Below are 19,896 nucleotides of genomic sequence, written 5' to 3' on the forward strand. Positions count from 1 at the left end.
ACGATTCCATGAAACCCCATTCTGTAGTCGTAGTCTAGACTCAGGGATAAGGCCGCTCTTTGTTGTTCCCTCCTTGATGAAGCCGTTTATACGAGTGGAAAATTAATAATAAACCATGAATACGTGGTTAGGAGATGGGAAAATGCCTTGGGAGAAGGGAGGCTGCGAGGGCCTGGAACTGGAGGGACTCATTCTCCATCATCCCCTCGGGAGGTGCCAGTGTGGCCAGAGGAGCTGATGCCACCCTCAGCTGCCATCCATGGGCAGGAGCGAACCTTTTGTCTCTCTGGAACCTTCTGCAAGCCCAAATCCTCTAATCCTTGGAATTCTCTGTGCACTGGAACCCTCTGTTCCCCAAAACCCTCTAACCCATGGATGGAATCCAGAATTCCATGCTGGCAGCATGAACACGAGTGGTAACACGGGTGCTGATAACACCACTGCTCACACTCTGCTTCCAGCCTTTCTCCTCCTCCCTGTTTTGTGAGCCAGGTGTCATCCCTGGTCTCCAGTGTCCCCCCTCCGGTGCTGCCCCCGTGTTTGGGGTGCTGCAGTGTGACCCCAAGGTGTGAGGTGACGCTCTGTGGGACACCAGGGCAGCAGATGCCAGCATAGAGGAGTTCTGGCACCACCAGAGCTGAGCCGTGGGGAAGGGTTGTGTTTTCCTGCTTTATTGGTGGCCACACTCGGAAAAATCCTGGCAGGATCATCTGCACAAGCTCCATGTCCTCTGTCCTTCCTGCAGCGTGGCCACCAATGACAAAAGGACTCCAGCTGCACCACAAACCCCACTGAAAGTAGGGCACAGTATCTTTCACATCGACCCGTTAACTTATCCCAACTTCGCTCAGGAGCTTTAATTATTTGACACATTTAAATTGGGGTAATTGGATCAGCAGGAACTGAACTAAAAGCGAGGAGCTGGCAGCCTTGTGAGGATTTTCTGAAATGGGGTTTGAGATTCCATCTGCACTTCCTGCCACTGTGGGAAGGGAGCGAGTGTCCCCAAAGAGGAGCAGGGCAATTTCCAGCACTTCCCATGCTGGTTACCAGCAGCTGCACTAATTTCCAGGTAGTTTGCCTGTAGGGAGTGGGAATTTGGGTAAAGGAATCCTGTAAGGATCCAGACTCCATCCCAAAGGGCAAGTGAGGCAAGAGGAGCTCAGAGCTGGGTGCTGCAATGCTGATGAAAGCACTGAAACTCAGCCAGCAGCTCCTATGCCAGCAGCTCCTGATTTCCAGACATCCAGTGGATAAAATTCCTTTGTCCACACAGTGGCTTCACCTTCCTGGACAAGCTGATTGTTCCCACTTTTACATCCCTCCGTGGAAAATGCAAACATTGCTGTGAGTTACAGACCCAATAATCCACAAATTTGCTTCCTGAAATTCAATACCTGGCTGAGAATCAGGGAATTGGAGGATCCTGGTGAGGCAGGAGGGATCCACAGGGGTCAAGGCCAGCCCCTCACCTTCTTCCTGTGATATCTGCAGATAAAACACGAGAACCTGAGGTTATGAAGTGGAACAGAGAATTGTTTGATCCTGGGAGGAAGAGGAATCCTAAAAGAGACTCTGATCTTGTGAAAGGTTGGACTCAGTTATCCTGGAGGTCTTTTCCAACCTAAATTCTGGGACTTTTGTAAAGAAAAGTTTCATCCATTGATGTTCTCAGGGAGGAAAAACATCCTGATTTCCAAACATTCCTGTTTAACCTGGAAGCAGCTGTCTTATCACAGCTGGTACAGACTTCCATGTGGAAAAATCCATTTCCAGGCAGGTTTCTCCTTCCACAGATATGAGAAAAGTGGGGGGAAAACGAGCTGTTTGTGCCTAGAAAAGCATCAACATTGTAGTTTATCCACACCTGGCAAGAGACAATGAGGCAGCACAGCCTCTTTTTGTCCTGGAATTTTTCCTGACCAAGAACTCAGGGTATTTTCCAATCAAGAAAAGGGAACGTTAATTTGAAAAATGAAGAGAAAAATGGCTCAGAAAAACTGCTGAACTTTCAGCTTTTCTCCTCAAACCGAAGGTCTGAATTGTGGCCACACCTCAGGACCAAATCCAGAGTTTTAAAGTTGATTCACGGCATTTCTGGACAGAGGGAGATGTGGAAAAGGTCACGTTAGGGAAAGAAACGTGTGGGAAATTGTTTTGAGAGCCTAAATAAAGGGAAAGGAGAAGAAAACAGGGAAAGCAGAGGTTGTAACAAAGCAGCAGATCTGACACCGATGCTGCTCTGGCCAGTGACAAGTAATTTAACCTCCCCTGTAAAACCAGGATAGCAGCAGCCTCTGGGGGCACTGGGAGACTTAATTAGTTGCTTTAAACAGAAAGTCTGAAGGTGAAAGCACTAAATGCTGAGTATTATTAGCTGCTGAAGGATTAATTTCTGTAATTGAGCAAGCCCAGCATTACATAAAAGTGGATCAGTATCCATTTTGGAAAGAAATTTGGACTCGTGGTTTGAGCTTGTGGAAAAAAAAAACCCCAAAAAGGCACCCAGAGAAGGAATTTTGCTTTTAAAAGCAGCAGCTGGTGACACATCTCGGTGGTTTTTTGAGTTTTTCCTGCTCTAGGAAGAGATAAATGATCCTTGCAGAAGTTCCAAACCAACAAGAAAAAAGAGGATGAGAGGAAATCCAGCCTTAAATCAAGATCTTCTCTTTGGCTGCTGCCTCCTCAGGAGCTGGGACTGCAAATCCTCGTCTCCCACCTCCTTGCCCTGGGGCAGTAATAACATTTGTTTCTGCTTTTCTCAGGCAGAGAGGATCCCTGGGAGGAGGGATTCCTTCCCTTTGGGAAGAAAAAAATTCCATCCTCACATTAAATATCGCTGTTCCTCCAGTAGATTCCTTGGCTTGGAGTCTGCTCCCATTGAACTTCCAGAGGAAAACATTCCAGGTGCACTTTGTGCCCAAGGGCAAAGAGATTTTTCTCCCATTATTTTCTGAAATTATGATTTTTCTAAAGTAGGAAAACCGAGGATTTAAACTTACAGAACGAAATAAATTCAAATAAATTAAAAATTTCATTCAACCTTGACAAGGTAAAGGGAGTAAAGACAAAAAAATGCCATTCCTAGGTAGCACCCTCTGGCTTTATTCCCACAGAATGATCACAGCACTGAAAGTTTTAAGACTTCCAGGTTTCAAGTTGATTTTGCCTCACATACAAACAAACAAACAAACAAACGAATTAATTAATTCACTTTTGTGTGCTTCAGCTGCTGGATTGGTGACTGACAACACTTTGATGTCTGCACCTAATTAAGCCTAAATTAGGCAAGACTGAAGACAAGTCTGACTCTAAAGGGGAGGTAAGAGACACAGTTTGTGTCACAAATAAAGCAATTCACCTTGTGGAGTCACAACATGAGAATTACCTCATCACACACCTGCAATTTCACATTAAAATAATTAATTTCTCCATCCCACTTGGAATAACAAATGTCATTTTTAGTGGCTGTTAACAAAAAACCCCCTTGTTTTAAAGTGTATTGTTAAAATACGTCATGCAGCCTAAAGCAGTGACATATTTAATAGGATATTTCATATATTGTGTGATTTCTGCACTGTGGCTGTGGGAGGGACACCAATAACTCCCAAAACTTATTATTTATTTATCTATTAGGTCATATTTATCCACCCCTTGGGAGTGAGAGTTTCATTTTCAGAGTTTTTATTCAGATTTGGATTGAGAGGGTTAAAAGCATGAAGCAGTAACAGAGAAACCCGTTTTTCCACAATAAAACGATGGGAGTTTCTCCCTTAATTTTTAATGAACATAAAAAGGTTTTTCAGGTACATTTTGACACACATTTAAACAAAGAGGTTTTGTGCTTCTGTTCTAAACAAATACATGGTGGAAGGAGAATTATGAGGCGTTTCCAGGCGATTTAAAAACCAAAAAGAAGAACCTCAAACAATCCCTGAATTTGCAAATATTCTTATATCAACTCTCCTTTGATATGGGAAGTTTCTAAAGGGAGTCTTTTAATGTCCAACAAGCCAAACACTCTTAATCTACCTCAGCTGGAAACATTAATAGTTGTGAATGCAAAAACTTCAAACAAAGCTGAAGAATCCTTTTACTTTTTTTTTTGTTTTGGAAGTCTCAGGGAAAAAAACCCCAACCAAACCTGTGGAACAAAACACATAAAAATGTGCAGTAGTTTCTCCTAAAATAAAAGCATTACCTGGCCCTAGAAGCAGGGCATGGTAGGTTTGTTTATTTAATGACTCTGATTGCTGCAATCCTGGTTTTTGAGCCTCTCTCCAATCTGCTCCCAACTGGATTTACAGAATTATCCATTAGAGGGGGATCTCTGACAAACTGCAAAACTCCAGGCAAGGCAGAAGAAGTTTGGTATCCAATCCTGCAGGCAAAGAAATCAGTGCTTTAGAAATGAAACATAACAAATATGGGTTAGAATTGCTTTTATGTTTCATCAAGGGATAAAAAAAAGGTGCATTTCCTGATAAATATTCCCTTATTTCCTCTTATCCACAGGTATCTCTTTGTTGATTATAACACAAATTATTTAATATAAATATTATAATACGAATTATTTACCAATATAAGTTTGATATTGGTAAAACACGAGCAAATTATTTGCTACCAAACAAACAAACAAAATGATAATCCAGAGGCTGGGTTTAATTAGAACAATTAAATTCATATTTACAGCACCAAGATACCTCACACTAAAAATACTCCTCTGTTGCTATGAAGAAAATAAAGCAAAGACATTCCTAAGAGGCTATTAAATATGATTTTGCTGAAAATGAAGAAGCCATCTCTGGAAGTGTCCAAGGCCAGGGTGGAGCAACCTGGGATGGTGGAAGGTGTCAGCGATTTCCCTTAGAGCTACAAAACCCACAGGAATCCAGGCCCTTGTCTGTGTAATTATGACTAAACTGAACCCTTAGAAGTTGCATTTGGAGGAGGGGAGGTTTTGGTTGGTCCTTAACTGAAGACTTTGGCCCAGGAGCCAAAACCACTTTGTTTCAGATAATGTTTGCTCACGAATATATTTTGGTATTTACCATTTTTATACGGCAGCTGTAAGAAAAACAAACGTGCATTAAAACACGCAGAGGAAGAGGCTGAAAGCCTTTTTAAAGCCCCTTAGCGTGCTCATACCCATGCAAAAAGCCTTTCTGCGCTCATTAACGAGGTTTATGAACGTGTGTAATCCCGAATGTCGGAATTTCGGAAACTTTGGGAAACAATTCCCAAGCCGCCCCTCAGGGCACTCCCCCCCCCAACATGGCGGCGCCTCCTGAGGGGAGGCGGGGGGGGGGGGGGGGCGCGGCCGCGGGCCCGCCACAGATGTGCACGTGGTGTGGGCACGTGACAGAGGAGCACGTGGTACAAGGCACGTGGTGCCGGGGCACGTGGCGCCGCCCGACGGGGCACGTGGGGAGGGCACCGGGAGCGGGGCATGGGCCAGGGACTCCAGAGGAGGGCACGGAGCCCAGAGGACAAACGGGGACCCTGGGGCTGGGACACAGACCCCAAACGGGGCCAGGGACTCCAGAGGAGGGCACGGAGCCCAGAGGACAAACGGGGACCCTGGGGCAGGGACACAGACCCCAAACGGGGCCAGGGACTCCAGAGGAGGGCACGGAGCCCAGAGGACAAACGGGGACCCTGGGGCTGGGACACAGACCCCAAACGGGGCCAGGGACTCCAGAGGAGGGCACGGAGCCCAGAGGACAAACGGGGACCCTGGGGCAGGGACACAGACCCCAAACGGGGCCAGGAGCCCCGGGGCACAGGGGAAAAGGGATGATTTCTGAGGGCCTGGAGCACGGGGAGGGCACTGAGAGCGGGACACGGGATATGGAATCCAGAGGAGGACACGGAGCCCAGAGGACAAACGGGGACCCTGGGGCTGGGACACAGACCCCAAACGGGGCAGGAATCCCGGGACACGGACACAGACCCCAAACGGGGCCAGGAATCCCAGGACACGGACACAGACCCCAAACGGGCTAGGAGCCCCGGGGCACAGAGGGAAAGGGACGATTTCCGAGGGCCTGGGGCATGGGGAGGGCACCGGGAGTGGGACACGGGGCCACGGACTCCAGAGGAGGGCACGGAGCCCAGAGGACAAACAGGGACCCCCGGGGCAGGGACACAGACCCCAAACAGGGCCAGGGAGCCCGGGGCAGGGACACAGACCCCAAACGGGGCCAGGGACCCCGGGGCACAGGGGAAAAGGGATGATTTCTGAGGGCCTGGAGCACAGGGAGGGCACCAGGAGCGGGACACAGACCCCAAATGGGGCCAGGAACCCCGGGACACAGAGGGAAAGGAACGATTTCTGAGGGCCTGGAGTGACAGGACACAGGGAATGGGTTTAATGGGATTTAAGAAGGAATTTCTGCCTGTGAGGGCAGTGAGGGGCTGGGCTGGATTTCGCGGGGAAGCTGTGGCTGCCCCTGGATCCCTGGAAGTGTCCCAGGCCAGGCTGGAGTCACCTGGGATGGTGGAAAGCGTCCCCGGATGGGTTTTAAGGTCCCTTCCACCCCACCCCATTCCCTGACTCCACGAAGCCGAAGAAAACACCAACATTTCTTAAACAGCAGTAACTTTATTGCCCACAGAGAATGCAAACAGTTTCCAGCCTTGCTGCAATCCAGCAAGTCTCCTACTTAACAAGGTTCACAAAAGAAAAAGAAACCCAAACTTATTTATTTCAGAAGGACCCTATTGTTCCTTTGAGCACATTCTCATTTTCAGGTGTTTTATTATTGCTCAAATCTACAGTCTGGTTGTGATTGGCCACTCAGATATGAGATATGCAGGATTAAAAAGGGGATACAGGACTTTTAGGCAGTATTTTTTTTAGTTAGAAAATGTACCTGCTGTAGGGCAGAAAACAATCCCAAAGGAGAAATGTTTGAATTTCTGAATGCAGACTTTCTTTGGGCACCATTGAACTTGAAAGCAGAGTGGGATATCAACAGACAAAAAATCCTGTACACTGATTTTGAGAAATAACATAGCACTGACTAAATCTTCACACTAACGATGCTGTAGTGTCTTCTAAAAAAAAAATTTAAACAACCAAAAAACCCCAAAATAAATAGGAAAAATTTATTTCACACCAAAGAAAAGCTTTGAAGGCTAAAAAAAAAAAAAAAAAGAGAACATCTCCATGAGTCCAACACAATTACTGCAAATACTGAATTACTGACTGTAGTTTTTAGGGCACCTCCCCCAAAATGGGGATCTCCTCATTTCTCTCCAACAATGAGAGACAGAGCAAATGTCCCTTTCTTCTAGGGCCTTCCATAGCATCAATTTTTTCAAGGAAAAGGAGGAGAAAAGTGTGGCCAGGGCTCTGTGAAGCTTTTCCTGGCTGGCAGTGCCAAAGCAAAGCCAGGGATTGTCCCTTTATCCCTGGATTGGGAGGGCAAAGGTTGAACAAGGGTTAAATTTCAGCTCCCTAAAACTTCCACCCCTCTTCACCTCCTGCCTTAGGGAAAAAAAAAAAAAATTGGATTTAAAGGCAACAGGAAACCACCCAGGGATGGAAATTAAAAAGTTTTGCTGTTCTAAGCAAGGAAATCCGAGACAAAGCTCGTTCCTGGGACAGGGGGATAAAGGGGGACCTCTGGGGCACAGTGACGCTGTGGGGGCGGATTGAATGCACCAAAAAACACGTGGGAAAGGACAAATCAGCAGTGGTTCCGTGGGCTCTCCACAGAGACATTCAGCAGCACGGAACAGAGGGAGCTCCCTTCCCTCAGACACCCCAAAATCCTGCTCCACTCCCACAGGACGCTGCAGGATCCCGACTCCACCGCTTCGTGCCAAGGCAAAATAAAAACGGGATGCATATCTCTTACAAATGGCCAAACTCACAAGCAAAAAAACATCACTGAAACGAGGAATCGTCCAGCTCTACATTTATTGCAGCTATCCAGAGATTTAACAACGCTACCAAAGGTTTACTTACACTAAAAGGGGTGTGGGGAGGGGGGGGGAAATGTTCGGTTTTTCTCGGAACATAAAGCCATTGCCACTAGCTCAGCACTGCTGCATCTGCACGGGACAGAAAGGAGCAAATTCTCTACGGGATTAATGGCAAAACCCAACCAAAAGACAGCAGACACACCACTGGAGTGAGTTAAAATGGTCACTGAAGCTTGCAGTCTTCATGGAAGAGAGCCTGGAACTAAAATAACAGAAAAAAAGAAAAAAAAAAAAAAAGAAGAAGAAGCTTTTAAACCTCCAGCAGGGCAAAGTGGCCAACAAATGTTTCATATTTACAAATATTGGCAAATTTGGCAGAGCTGCCTGCAAAAGGCAGGTCCAAAATCCCATTTGGGGGAAGGAATTTCAGCACCAGCACTGCTGTGAGTGAGGTTTGGCACAAGGGAAGGCAGGCCAGGCTCCGGCCAGCCAAGACACGGTGTGCCCAGTGGTCACTTCTGACTCTCAAGGCAGCATTAAAACTCAAAATTAAACTAAAACTCTGAATGGAACCATTTTCCTGGATCAGCAGCGCTTTCCTCCGAGCCTGGGGAGCAGCAAATGCACCCCAAAAGGTGCCTGGTGAAGTCAGGGTTAAACCAGAGCTGGTCTGGCCTGAGAGGGGATTTAAATCCGGCCTGAAATTCCACTTTTGTCACACAGAATCCTTCCAAAATTTGAGGGGAAAGAAGAAGGGGGAATTGTGCAAGGAAATAAAAATTGTGAACAGCAACACTGGGAAGGTTCAAAGAAAAGCCAAACCCAGCTGGGGGATAAATCAGAGACCAGCACTGGCTCCAGTTATCCCAGTCCAGGCTGGGACTGGGAGATCTCATGGAAAGGCTCAGGTTTTCCTGATTAAACCCAGGAAAGAAAGGGGGGCAGTGAAAAACACCCCAAAAATGGACTTAAACAGCTCAGCACCCCTGCCAAGCACTGGGATTGATGCTCTTCCTGTGGCCCAAAACCTTTAAGGATTGCAACACTTCCAAGAAATTTGAGGAATGTCTCAAATGTCCTTAATCTGCCACCGAAATTTGTATTTATGGCCTTGGTGCTTCAGCTCCTTGCACTGTGAAGGTGAAGACACATCTGATATCCATGGAAAACCAGAATATTTTCCTGGACTTGTCATTTTGGGGGTTTCTGAGTGATTTTTGTGCCTCAAGGCAGCTCAAACTGAGTGAGGAGGAAATTACCCAACGCCACAATTTTGTTCTCAAAGACAGCAAAGGAAAAAAAAAAAAACCACCAAACTTTGCATTCATGAACTAAAAGTGGCTGCTACAAGCAAGGAGAATTTGTTGCTATGGATTGAAAACAGTTTTTAATGGAGAGAAGAGTTTAATTTTGCTCTTCGAGCAGCAGGCAGGGGCAAGTTGGTAACTCAAGAACAATTTTCATGCAGATTTTTGGCTGCTGGTCAGCAAAAACTTTAAAAAGATCTCCAGTGAAGCAGGTTTGGAACATCCAAGTGAAGACTTGGGGCTGGGTTTGGACTGGAAATGGTGGAGGAAGCACTAAAAGGTGCAGTATTTAAATTCTGTCCCCCTCAGCAAGTCAGGAAAAGATGAATGATCAGACCTTGGGTGTTAATTTTGGTACCACTTTGAAATCTTCCACATCTTCAGAGCTGCTTCTCCCAAGCAGGAAACACTTTTTGTTCATGAATCCAGGCTTCTCTTCCAGGAAATTCTGCCATATTCCCTTAAAAGCACAAGTTTTTTGTCTTATGCCTTGGGGTTGTTCACTCAGAGAACTTCTGCAAAGCAAATATTTAATAGGAATTATTCTCTGAACTGGTGATCCACTTCCAGCGGAATTCCGAGCGTTCTCTTCATCTGCAGGAACAGGAATTGCATCTGCCCAGGGAGAAGGAAAGGAATCCCTCAAGAATTTCTTGGAGAAGAGCAAGAAACAAAACAAAAAGCACCCTTGAAAATGAATTATTTGTCCTTTGCAACCAAAAACCTTCGGAGCTGAGGCTGTCAGGGAAGAGTTTGGTGTTGCCAGCCTGGGATGAGCTCAGCTGTTCATCCTACAAGACTCCAAAATAAACACAGTGGTGGAGGCTGAGAATTGGTGGATGGAAGGAAGGAAAAATGCAGGAGGAGCTTGGAAGATTTACCCCAACAACAAAATGGATCTTAAAATCTGAACTGCCTTGCACAAGATGGGAATTGGAGAAGACTCTTGGTTGGAGAAAGGACCAGAACCAGGCTAAGCGCGGCTTCCAGGTCACTCATTCCATTTTTTGGTGAGCAATCCCATCCCAAGAGAGATTTGGCCAAAGAGACAGAGGGGAACAGGCACTTCTGACACCAAAAGCAGCTGTTTCTTCCTCAGAAGATGAGACCCTGCACCACCCAGGGCCAGCAGGAAGCTTGGCAAACAAACAAAACTCAAAACTGGAGTCCTCTACAAGAGAGCCGAGCGCTCTTCCCGCTGCTGCAGCTTCCCCCACAGCAGCTCTGCATGTCCCAGCCTCTGTTTGTCAAACCTAGAAAGAAGATTCGGGGTCACTCAGCACCTCCAGGCACTTCAGGGCACCTGTGGATTCTCAGAAACCAGAAAAAACTTGGTGGCAACAGCAAATAAATTGCTTGGAGAAGGAAGATTTTAAACGTGGGCTTTAATTGGAGACCCTAAAGGCTGTGGCACCTACCTATTTACTTGCTCTTTTCTGCCTGTACATTTGTATCATTCTCTGACGGAAAACATCAAATGCATCTTCTTTATTCTCTTCCCCTGCAACACCCAAGCCCTCCCCTGCAGAGGTTGCACCCCTAGGGAGCAAAATTTGAGAGTTAGAACACCCCGAGATGCCAAAAAACCCAGCTTTTCCAACACAGGCACAGCTCAGGTGGCACCAATTCTGCACAAATTTGGTGCCTGGCACAGCGAATTCTTTAAAATAATCCCCCACCTCCCGTTCCAAGTGCAAATTCCCAGCAGGAAAAAGGGATTTTGTGGATAAAATCAGGTGGCAGAGCAAATTCTGGTATCAGTTTTAACTTTAGGCTTGGTCCTCTGCTGAAAAGATACCCCAAAAAACCCTTGATTTTGTTATTTCAGAAATTAAGAGGCTTTGAGGAGTGAGCAGGAAACACCAAAGAGCTCTGGATAAAAGGGAATTTTACGGAGTGAAGAGAAGAACCAATTACTAAATTCAATCATTTAATAAACCAATTAAAATGAGCAGGAACTGCCCCGAGGGCGTGAAGAGAGCACAGAAATCCCTGGAGAAGGAAAATTTCTAGGAGTGCGGACTGGAAAAGTTGTGTGGGCTCAGGGGAAAATTATGAAATAAATAAGATTTCTGCTCTTTTTTCAGGCAGAGGGATGAAGGAATCCATAGAGAAGTATTATCCATGAGGAATTATTATCCATTCTCCATGCTGGACTCTGGATACAGCAGCTTTAAATGACAATATCAACCTTCTTTTCTTTAAAAAAGTGCATTTTAAAGACAAAACTTACCTCGTGGCAGCAGCACTCACCTCTTCCCATGTGCAATAAACCACAAAATTAGAGAAAAAAAATCAAATTACTGCCTGAACTTGCAACATTGCTGAATTTTCCTTGTAATTGATGTGTTTGATGGAGCAACAGGGAGATCCTGGGGATAATCCTGTGGGATAAAAACCCTGCCAGGGTGGAATTGGAGCATCCCAAATTTTTCCAGCTGCCCTTACATACACTTGGACAGGTTCTCTGATGCCTCTGCCCCGTGTGCCCAGGCCGTGGCCCTCCTGCCAGCCCATCTTCTGCAGCATCTGGAACCCCACGTTCCTGGGGGTCAGTCTCTTGTGGGAAAATTCCAAATCTTTTGGTTTCTATGGAAAAAAAAGGGGGGGAAAGCAGGAGAAAAACAAAGGAGGGTTGTTAGGCAGGGAGGTGATTTATTAAAAATGGCTCAAATCCACCCCCAGCCAGCCTTAAATTGAGTTTTGTTTGGATTTCTGGATCTAGAGGATTATTTTCTTCTTCAGAAAAAAGTCACTCAGAGGGCAATTCCCTTAAAAATTTTTCTTGAAAAAAATATTCCTTTTAAAAAAATCCTTAAGAAAAAGTTCCTTCAAAGAAATTCCTTTAACAAAATATTCCTTTAAAAATAATTCCTTTAAAAAATCCTGAAAAAAAATTACTTTAAAAAAAGGAAATTCCTTTAAAAAAAAGATCAATTTCAGCTCCTCAAACTGTTTAATTACATTGTTAAAATGGCAAATAACAACCCTTTGTACTTTATATAGTTGTTTTTTTTTAAATAATAAATATTGAGTGATTTGCTGACTCAATCTCTGTTACAAATACAGCACCAGTTAAATAAAACCTCACCAATTTTGGAAAATCACAATATTGTTTTCCGAGCAGCAAAGCACCCAAATCTTTATTTTTTAAATAGAAAATTAACACCCAGCTTTGCAATAATCAAAAAAAAGGTGGTTAAAATCTAAAATATTGAAGTTTAGAGGAGCCACAGCTTTAGTCCAGATTTTTTCCAGGACAAAGTTTCTCATTTTTAGTTTGATTCTGTGGCAGGAACACAAATTTTTTACCTTTTTTTTCTTTGTGACAGGGCAGCCCCGGGGTCTGTCATAAGCAATCCTGACAGGTTCATGCACTGCAAGGCAAATCAAAGACAAAATTCAGCTGGAAAGCAAAATTATTTTAGTAAAGAACTCCAAAACACAGCCAAAAAAACCTCCAAAAAGTGCATTTCAAGCCTAACTCAATGCCTGGACCTAAAACAGAATCAATAAGAAAAATCAGAGCAATAAGAAAGATCAGAACTCAGAAATATCAAAAATATACTCAGAGAATATTGGAAGATGTTTGATACAAACTTTGCTGTTGGCCCATAACACAAATTATTTATTCAGCTTCTCCTTTGCCCCTTGAAAAACGTGAAGTGAATTTTGTGTTCAATTTTGCATGAAATGCAATTTTTTAAATCAACAACCAGCGACAAAGCACCTAAACAAAAAAAAACCAAGCAGGATTTTTGTCCAAATTCTCTTTTGTTTCGATAGAAAACTGAAACATTTCCATGCCCACTGACCTTTGGGTTCTTCTATGAGGCAGATCCTTTTGGAAGCAGGGATCATCCCAACTTTCAGGGACTTGCTGCTGATTCGTTTGCGGGGGAATCGGGCGCCGGGGGCCGGGGGCGGTGCCTGTGTCGACAGATTTGGTACAGCACCATCAGAGGGGCTGGAAAGCTGCATTTCACCTCCTGCAATTTCCTCTCCTGCTCTGGAAACCAGCTCTTCCTCTAGGTTTGCCACACTTCTACCTGCTGGCACGTCCTCCTCTTCCCCCTCCGTTTCTTCCAGAGGTTGGGAGGTTTCCTCCTCAAACTCAGCTTCCTCCTCGTTGTCTTCTTCCTCTTCTTCTTCCTCCTCCTCCTCTTCCTCTTCTGACATCTCCAGGGTTCTCTCTGCAGCTTTAGCACTTTCTCCAGCCTCAGCTGCCTCAGCACTGAAGTTGATGGAGGGGCACAACTCATAAACTTTCATTCTGTAGAACTTGAAAGCGGAGCTGTTTTGATCCTGGAGAAACCTGAGCCAATGAAAAACCAAAAATCCAGGGAAAATAAGGTCAGGAAGAGATTTTCTTCAGCTGGAACGATGCAAGATAATAGAAATAAATCTCTGGTTGATTTTTGAGTGGTCACTCCAGGTGTGTTTGGGGAGAACTGGAGGATTCCCTTCCTACAAACAGCAATTTTCCCCCTAAGCTGATGTTCAGCAGCACTTCCCAAACCCTGCTGGGAAGAATTAATTCAGCGGAATCATCTTGAAAATTCACTTTTGTTTCAGGATTCAGGGTGATTATTAGGATCAAAAAGAAATAAATCTATGCATTTGGGAGAAGTGGGGTTTTTTCTGAGATATTTCAGATATTCACCATTAATGGAAGTGCTGAAGACACCAGGGAGAATTGCCCCAAATCCTCTGTTCTTGAACACACTAAAAACAGAGATCTCAGCAAAAAATGAAAGGAAAAGGAAGCATTTTGGTGGTTGTGATGGGTTTCCAGAGGCAGGTGCAGGTACTCACCAGAGGTCGGGGTTATCTGCACTGTTGTCTATGCTGAACTGCTCGATTTCTGGTCCTACCTGAGCCACAAACTTGGCGAGTTTCTCTGCAGTTTCCATGGTTTTGGCATCCACTGCAAGGGACAAAATGTTCTGTTAGCATCACCCAGAGCCTGGAAAGGTCAGTGCAAGCTGAGAACTAGCCACTTCACAAATAAATAATAAAAGAAATGATGGTTAGGATTTCCAGCAGAAATTATTTTCAAGGATAACTGATTTGCAGGAGAAATTGTTTTCTATAAAATTCCACATCTAACCCCGAATCCTCACTCACCATCAGGAAACTGAGAGGCCAACGGTGGGAAAAGCTCTGGTGATGGTGATAAATCCTCAGGATCTGCTTTTCCCTCTGCTGGCACAGAAACCTCGGAGCTGGTGGCACCTTGGGAGGCTGAGGTGGCGTCGAGGGCAGGGCTCTGCTGGGACAGGCTGGAATCTGGCACGGAAATCTTTGCCTGGATTGAACCTGGAAGATGTTTGTCTTGGTGCTTCAGCACTGTCCCAGCTGACAGCACAGTCTGAGTGCCTGTGGTTGCTCTCCTCACCTTCCTCGCCCTGGTGCCACGGGGTGGGAGAATTCCAAGTTTTTTCCTCTTGAAAAGCCTCCTTTTAATGCTGGCGACTTTCCTGGCGTAGAGCATGGCCCGGAGGGACTCCGGGGCAGCTCCCTCCCCACCCACGGTCCTTCTCTGCACCTCTGAGAGCCTCAGCCTGTAATATTTGTACTCCAGACTGTCCTCGTCAGACAGGAACCTGAGGAACACAGAAATGAAAGGAGAACTCAGCTGAAAATTGTTAATTTTTCAAGCCAGGAAATCTCAGCGATCCAGCTTTTTTTTTTCCAGGTGTTTAGCGTGAGGCTGAGCAGGTTTCTCTGGGAATAACAAGTCTAGAGCAGCAAGGAAAGTGTGCCAAGCAAATAAATAATGGAGGGGTTTGACATAAATCGTTTGGGTAATTAATCAGCTCACACATGGAGAGGTGCTGTCATACACTGGAGATGTCTCAGCTTCCCTTTTCCAACTCGTGGAACTCTAAATCCTGTTACCTTGCTGGATGTCTCCATCACCTGCATTTGCTCCTAAATGCAAATTGCTTTTAACACCTCGGATTTGGATCGACAAAGAGCCATTATTGGCACATCAAAAGGAACGGGATCTCCTCCCCACAACACAAACACCAGGATCATTTCCAGGGACAGCAGGATAATTAGCTCCAGGAAAACATTCTCCAAAAAAAAAAAAAAGCTGATTAAATATACAATAGGCTTTGATCTTTTCCATTGAGTGAAAGGCTGAACTTAATTACATCTACTCCAAATACCCCAGCCCCAGTTCCCACACACCCACCAATATTCGGGACAGTTCTTCTGAGCATTCCTGTCTTTGGCAGACAAAGTTCCTGACACGATGCTGGTCACCAGCTGCTCGATTGTGTCCACAACTTTCCTGTCAGCTCGTTGTGGGGCTGCGGGGAGAAATAAAAACCAGTCAAACCCACTCGTTGTTTTATTCTCATCAGCAGAGTGACAAAATACAAGATGCTGTAATTTTTATTTTTTCACAGGTTGATATTTGCAATTTTTCAAGGTATTAAGAGGTAACAGAATCCCAGGAGAGCTGGGGTGGGAAGGGGCATCTGGAGATCCCAAATCCAACCCCTGCCCAGGAGCGGGTGACACAGGAATGTCTGGTGGGGTTGGGATGTCCCCAAAGGAGGCTCCAGGTTCCCTCCCTGGGCAGCTGCTCCAGAGCTCTGCCACTTCCATGGAAAGAAATTCTTCCTCATGGGGAGGTGGAACTCGTTGTGCTTTAGTTTGTGGCCATTACCCCTTGTCCTGTCACTGGGAAGAGCCTGGCACCATCCTCTGGACACTCTTTGGGGATATTTGTATGGAGTTTGGGATCCCCTCTCAGCCTACCCTTCTCCAGGCCCAGCCCCACAGTCTCTCCTCAAGCTCCAGACCCCAAATAATTTCTGGAGCCTCTCCTGGTCTTCCTGGAACAGTGGAGCCCAGAACTGGGCACTCCAGAGGGAGCAGAGGGGCAGGATCCCCTCCCTGACCTGCTGGAAATGCTCTTCCCAAGGCACCCACACTTTTCCAGTGCATCCTTCCCAAACTAAAATAAATTAAGGAAAACTCTAAACTTTAACTGAGATTCTGCAGCTGTTCATTATTATTAAAAACACCACGGTTTAAAAAAATCATTTTTGGCTCTCCTAGGTAAGTGAAATCATCCTTAAAAAGGCAATTTCTTCATGGAGCAAAAGGATTTTGTGGAAAATCCGTTTATTTGAACGCTGCTCCAAAGGGCTGAGTGACAAATTTTCAACCATTCGGTGTCAGCACTGCAAGGCCTCCCTGAGAAAGGATCTGAAGCTCAGGAAAAACCAGGATGAGCAGGAATGTTTTAGGCAGGAAGAATCACTGGCATAACCCAGGGATGGGGTATGAACATCTCCAGAGGAATGCACCTGGATCTGATTAAAGTGGTGATGGTGACATCTCCAGATTTGCATATATGCAAATATTCACTCTGTAGTAAAGGCAGTTCCAGGTTGGTCCTGGCCTCCCTACCTTGAGGTGGTGAAACCGGGATGAAAATCCTGGTTTTAAGGTCTAAACAGGTGCCAGAAAGGGGAGGAAGGACATGATTTCACCACAAAAATGCCAACAGAGAGCATTCACTCCCTGCCCCAGCCCTGATTTGGGATTTACCTGGAATTCCCAGAGTCAGGAATTCCTGACCTGATGAAACCATAAAAATCAAACACATCCTGCAAAGCATCTCCCAGCAGCGCCCTCCCTTTTTTACCTTTGGTGTCAGGGGAGGGTGCTTTGAGCTGCTCCGTGGATTCTGGCTCTGGTTTTTTCATCTGGATCGGGTATCCACTCTTCTCCAACCAAGCCTTCAAGTTCTCAATGTACTCCCTCCCAAACAGCGTCGAATCATCAAAATTTGGGAATAATGTCGGTGCTGGAGCCATCTCCTGGAGCCCCACAGCCTCCAGGATTTTCTCCTGCCTGAAAACAGAGGCCAGAGCAAAGGTCTGCCCCAGCAGGGCCAGGGATTTACGACAGAGGGACACAGTGGTCTCGAAAGCATTGGCCATTTCTCTGGGATTGCCAAACCCATTGGTTTTAATGCTCAGCTCATAGGCATTGCAGGCCATCAGCAGCGGGGTGACCCCCTTGAGGAGGCGGTCCTGGAGCCTCATGATGTATTTATCAAAAGGTTTGATGATCTCAAAGAAACAATTCTTGGTTTTCACCGCCCCCTTGTCCAGCAGCATGTTCAAGAACTCGTTGTCCACCTTGGGGGTTTTCAGGGCGGCGTGCTGTAAACTCTTGATGGTGAAGAAACAATAATCTCTGTGCTCTGGCCTCAGGGAGCACTTGAAGGAGGCCAACATTTTGGCACAGGTCTCAGTCTCCAGCTCGAAGAGGGCCCCGAAGAGCCGCGAGAACTCGGCGTCGTTTTTGATGGCGTGGAACCCGGCCCACTTGATGATTTCGATGCCGAAGGTGGAAAAAATGTCAGATTTATCCACCAGGTCAAAATTGAGGTTCCTGAACACGTGGGCAGGCTTCGGCAGCCTCAGGATGGGTCTCTGGGCTGCCAGAGGGCGTGGGGGCAGCTTGGGGTTGGGGCGCTGCTGGAGGGGCACCGGCCTCTGGCTGGGGTGTTCAGCAGCTTCCAGAGGCTGATCCAGCGGTTTGGGATCGAGGCCTGGCTGTGGCTTTTTCATGTTCCACTTCTTGAGGGGAGCTTTGATGTCTCCTTTGAACACTTTTGCCTTCACCACCCCCCTGGTGAGGCGCTTGCCCCTCAGGATCCTCCCCCTGCCCACGCCTCCCCTCCGCAGCGGGGGCCGGAATTCGCTGTCCGGCGCCCCGAACTCCACCTCGTATTCCTGGTTCTCCACGCTGCCATATTCCTCTTCCATGAGCCCTGGCGACCTGAAATCCCCTAAAATATCCGAGGAGCTAAAATCAGGTTCGTGTGGCCCGCTGGCTTCCCAGGAATCCGAGGGGCCGTAGTCCTGCTCGTGAGGTGCCAGGCCCCCATAGTCCCTCTCCCGCCCATATTCCCGGTTTTGGTGTCCATACTCCCGGTTGTGGGGAGCAGGGTGCCCATATTCCCTGGTTTGGGCAGCTGCACGCCCGTATTCCCGGTTTTGGGAAGCGGGACGCCCATAATCCCGGCCGAATTCCCGCTCCCGGGGCGTGGGGCGGCCGAATTGTTCGTGGAAATAATTTTCCTTGCGGAGCAGAGGGCTGGCGGGTCTGTAGGAAGGGCCAGGATAGTCTTCCCTGGGATAATCTTCCCTGGGATCCTCGCTCCAGTCCTCGTGCTGGGAGTTGTCGTGAGGGAACCTCCCGTCGTCGTGGAAGCTCTGGTTGTAGCGGGGCCGGGGCAGCGGCCTGGAGTGAGCTGGGGAAAATAAAACCAGGAAGAATTTAGGGGTTGAAAAGAGTCAAAATACCGAAATTTCTGAAGGAAATCCACATATCTGACTTCAGGATATTCCCATATTCCAATCCCTACAGAGACTGAGGAGAGCAAGTTCTCCTCTAAAGCCCAGTTTGTCTTTGCTCATCACTTTGTCAGATTTTCATCTTCTACTGGGGTTCCTGAGACATAAAACCCATCAAAACCCTGAACTTTCAGTTTCCCAGAATTAAAACTGTCAAAGACCTCCAAGATCATCAACTCCAAGCTTTGACCAATCCCCACCTTGTCACCCAAACCAGATTTCCCAGGAGGAATCTCACAGTTGGACAGAAGCTCCTATCTCCTGCAAACTCAACCACAATTATCTAATTATTGCAGGAAATTCTAGGATTTCTCATTATCCAAGATCCCCGTTCCTCAATCCCAGAAGTTCGATTCCAAAAGTAAAGAATACTTGAAAAAAAATTGAAGTATTTAATATAAATTATTTCTCCAGGGCTTATACAAGTCTAAAAATAACAAATTTCATTTTAAAGCTCTCCTATGAATGCCCATCCCTGTGAATGTGATTCAAGTGCTTTGCTGGACATTTTATATCTCAAATTTAGGAGGTAAAATAAATTTGGGGATCACGTTTTGTGTTATGTTCATGAGGTCAATGTCCTGCTTTGAGCTATTTCTCCTAAAATAACACCAAACACAAAGACCCGAAGGCTTCCAGTGCACTCCTACGTTTATTTAACTTATCAGCCATCAACAGAATTCCATCCTGCAGCAACGTCCCTGGAGACCTCGCTGAAATTGGACCCACTCTCTGATGCTGCCTGAACAGAATTCCTTTGTCTGAATTTCCATTTTTTTCCCCCCCGCCTTAGAATTTGCACGGTGTCAGTCCTGCCCAGCTGTTCGCCTCTTCCATAAAAATGGATGTGGAAAAACACCAGCACAAGGCAAATAAATGGCAGGCGATGGAAGGCTGCTCTCGGAACAGCCGGCACATCCCCCGGCGCGTCCGTCATCCCGCTCTTCCCTACCTTTGAAATGATGGATGGTGTCCCCCGCGGCATCGCTCCGCTCCATGCGGTACCGTTTAACTTTGTCCTGCACCACGGCCTCGAACGTCTCCCGGGTGATCCTCCGAGAGGCCATTTTCCCCCTGGAGCCGCCCCGCACAACGCGGCCGCCGCCCGGGGCACGGCCTGACGCGGGCCCGGGGTCCCGCGGGGCGCCGAGCTCCCGCCGCGGCCTGAGGGGAGGCGCAGCCTGAGGGGAGCCTCACGGTTCCCCGCCGCCCCCCGCGCAGCGCCGGGAGGAGGAGCGGAGCCGGAGCCAGAGCCGGAGCCGGAG

General features: G+C 46.7%; 1 protein-coding gene across 6 annotated transcripts; it reads right to left on the reverse strand.

The window, feature by feature from the left end:
* Nucleotides 1-6,584: 6,584 nt before the first annotated feature.
* On the reverse strand, nt 6,585-19,896 carry SUGP2 (SURP and G-patch domain containing 2). Of its 6 annotated transcripts, none has more exons than XM_042024475.1 (10): nt 19,584-19,895; nt 16,909-18,528; nt 15,442-15,559; nt 14,367-14,845; nt 14,055-14,166; nt 13,055-13,554; nt 12,552-12,616; nt 11,692-11,828; nt 10,658-10,778; nt 6,585-9,754 (listed from the first exon to the last, which is right to left on the reverse strand). In XM_042024475.1, the coding sequence occupies exons 1-9, from the start codon at nt 19,696-19,698 to the stop codon at nt 10,658-10,660; spliced, it is 3,267 nt and encodes a 1,088-aa protein (XP_041880409.1). In that variant the 5' UTR covers nt 19,699-19,895; the 3' UTR covers nt 6,585-9,754. The 6 variants fall into 6 exon arrangements, with proteins under 6 accessions (XP_041880409.1, XP_041880408.1, XP_041880411.1 ...); XM_042024474.1 differs by having other exon boundaries at nt 6,585-10,492; XM_042024476.1 differs by having other exon boundaries at nt 8,109-8,194.

The sequence above is a fragment of the Corvus kubaryi genome, unplaced genomic scaffold (assembly GCF_017639235.1).
Source record: "Corvus kubaryi isolate FWS band 111438036 unplaced genomic scaffold, C.kubaryi_AGA036_p1.0 37262, whole genome shotgun sequence".
NCBI lineage: Eukaryota > Metazoa > Chordata > Aves > Passeriformes > Corvidae > Corvus > Corvus kubaryi.

Coding starts and splice junctions, on each gene's coding strand:
- SUGP2 (XM_042024473.1), bottom strand. CDS start 19,698: ATGGCCTCTCGGAGGATCACCCGGGAGACGTTCGAGGCCGTGGTGCAG. Junction 18,529..19,583: donor CACCATCCATCATTTCAAAG/GTAGGGAAGAGC, acceptor TATTTTCCCCAG/CTCACTCCAGGCCGCTGCCC. Junction 15,560..16,908: donor ACCCTCCCCTGACACCAAAG/GTAAAAAAGGGA, acceptor TTCTCCCCGCAG/CCCCACAACGAGCTGACAGG.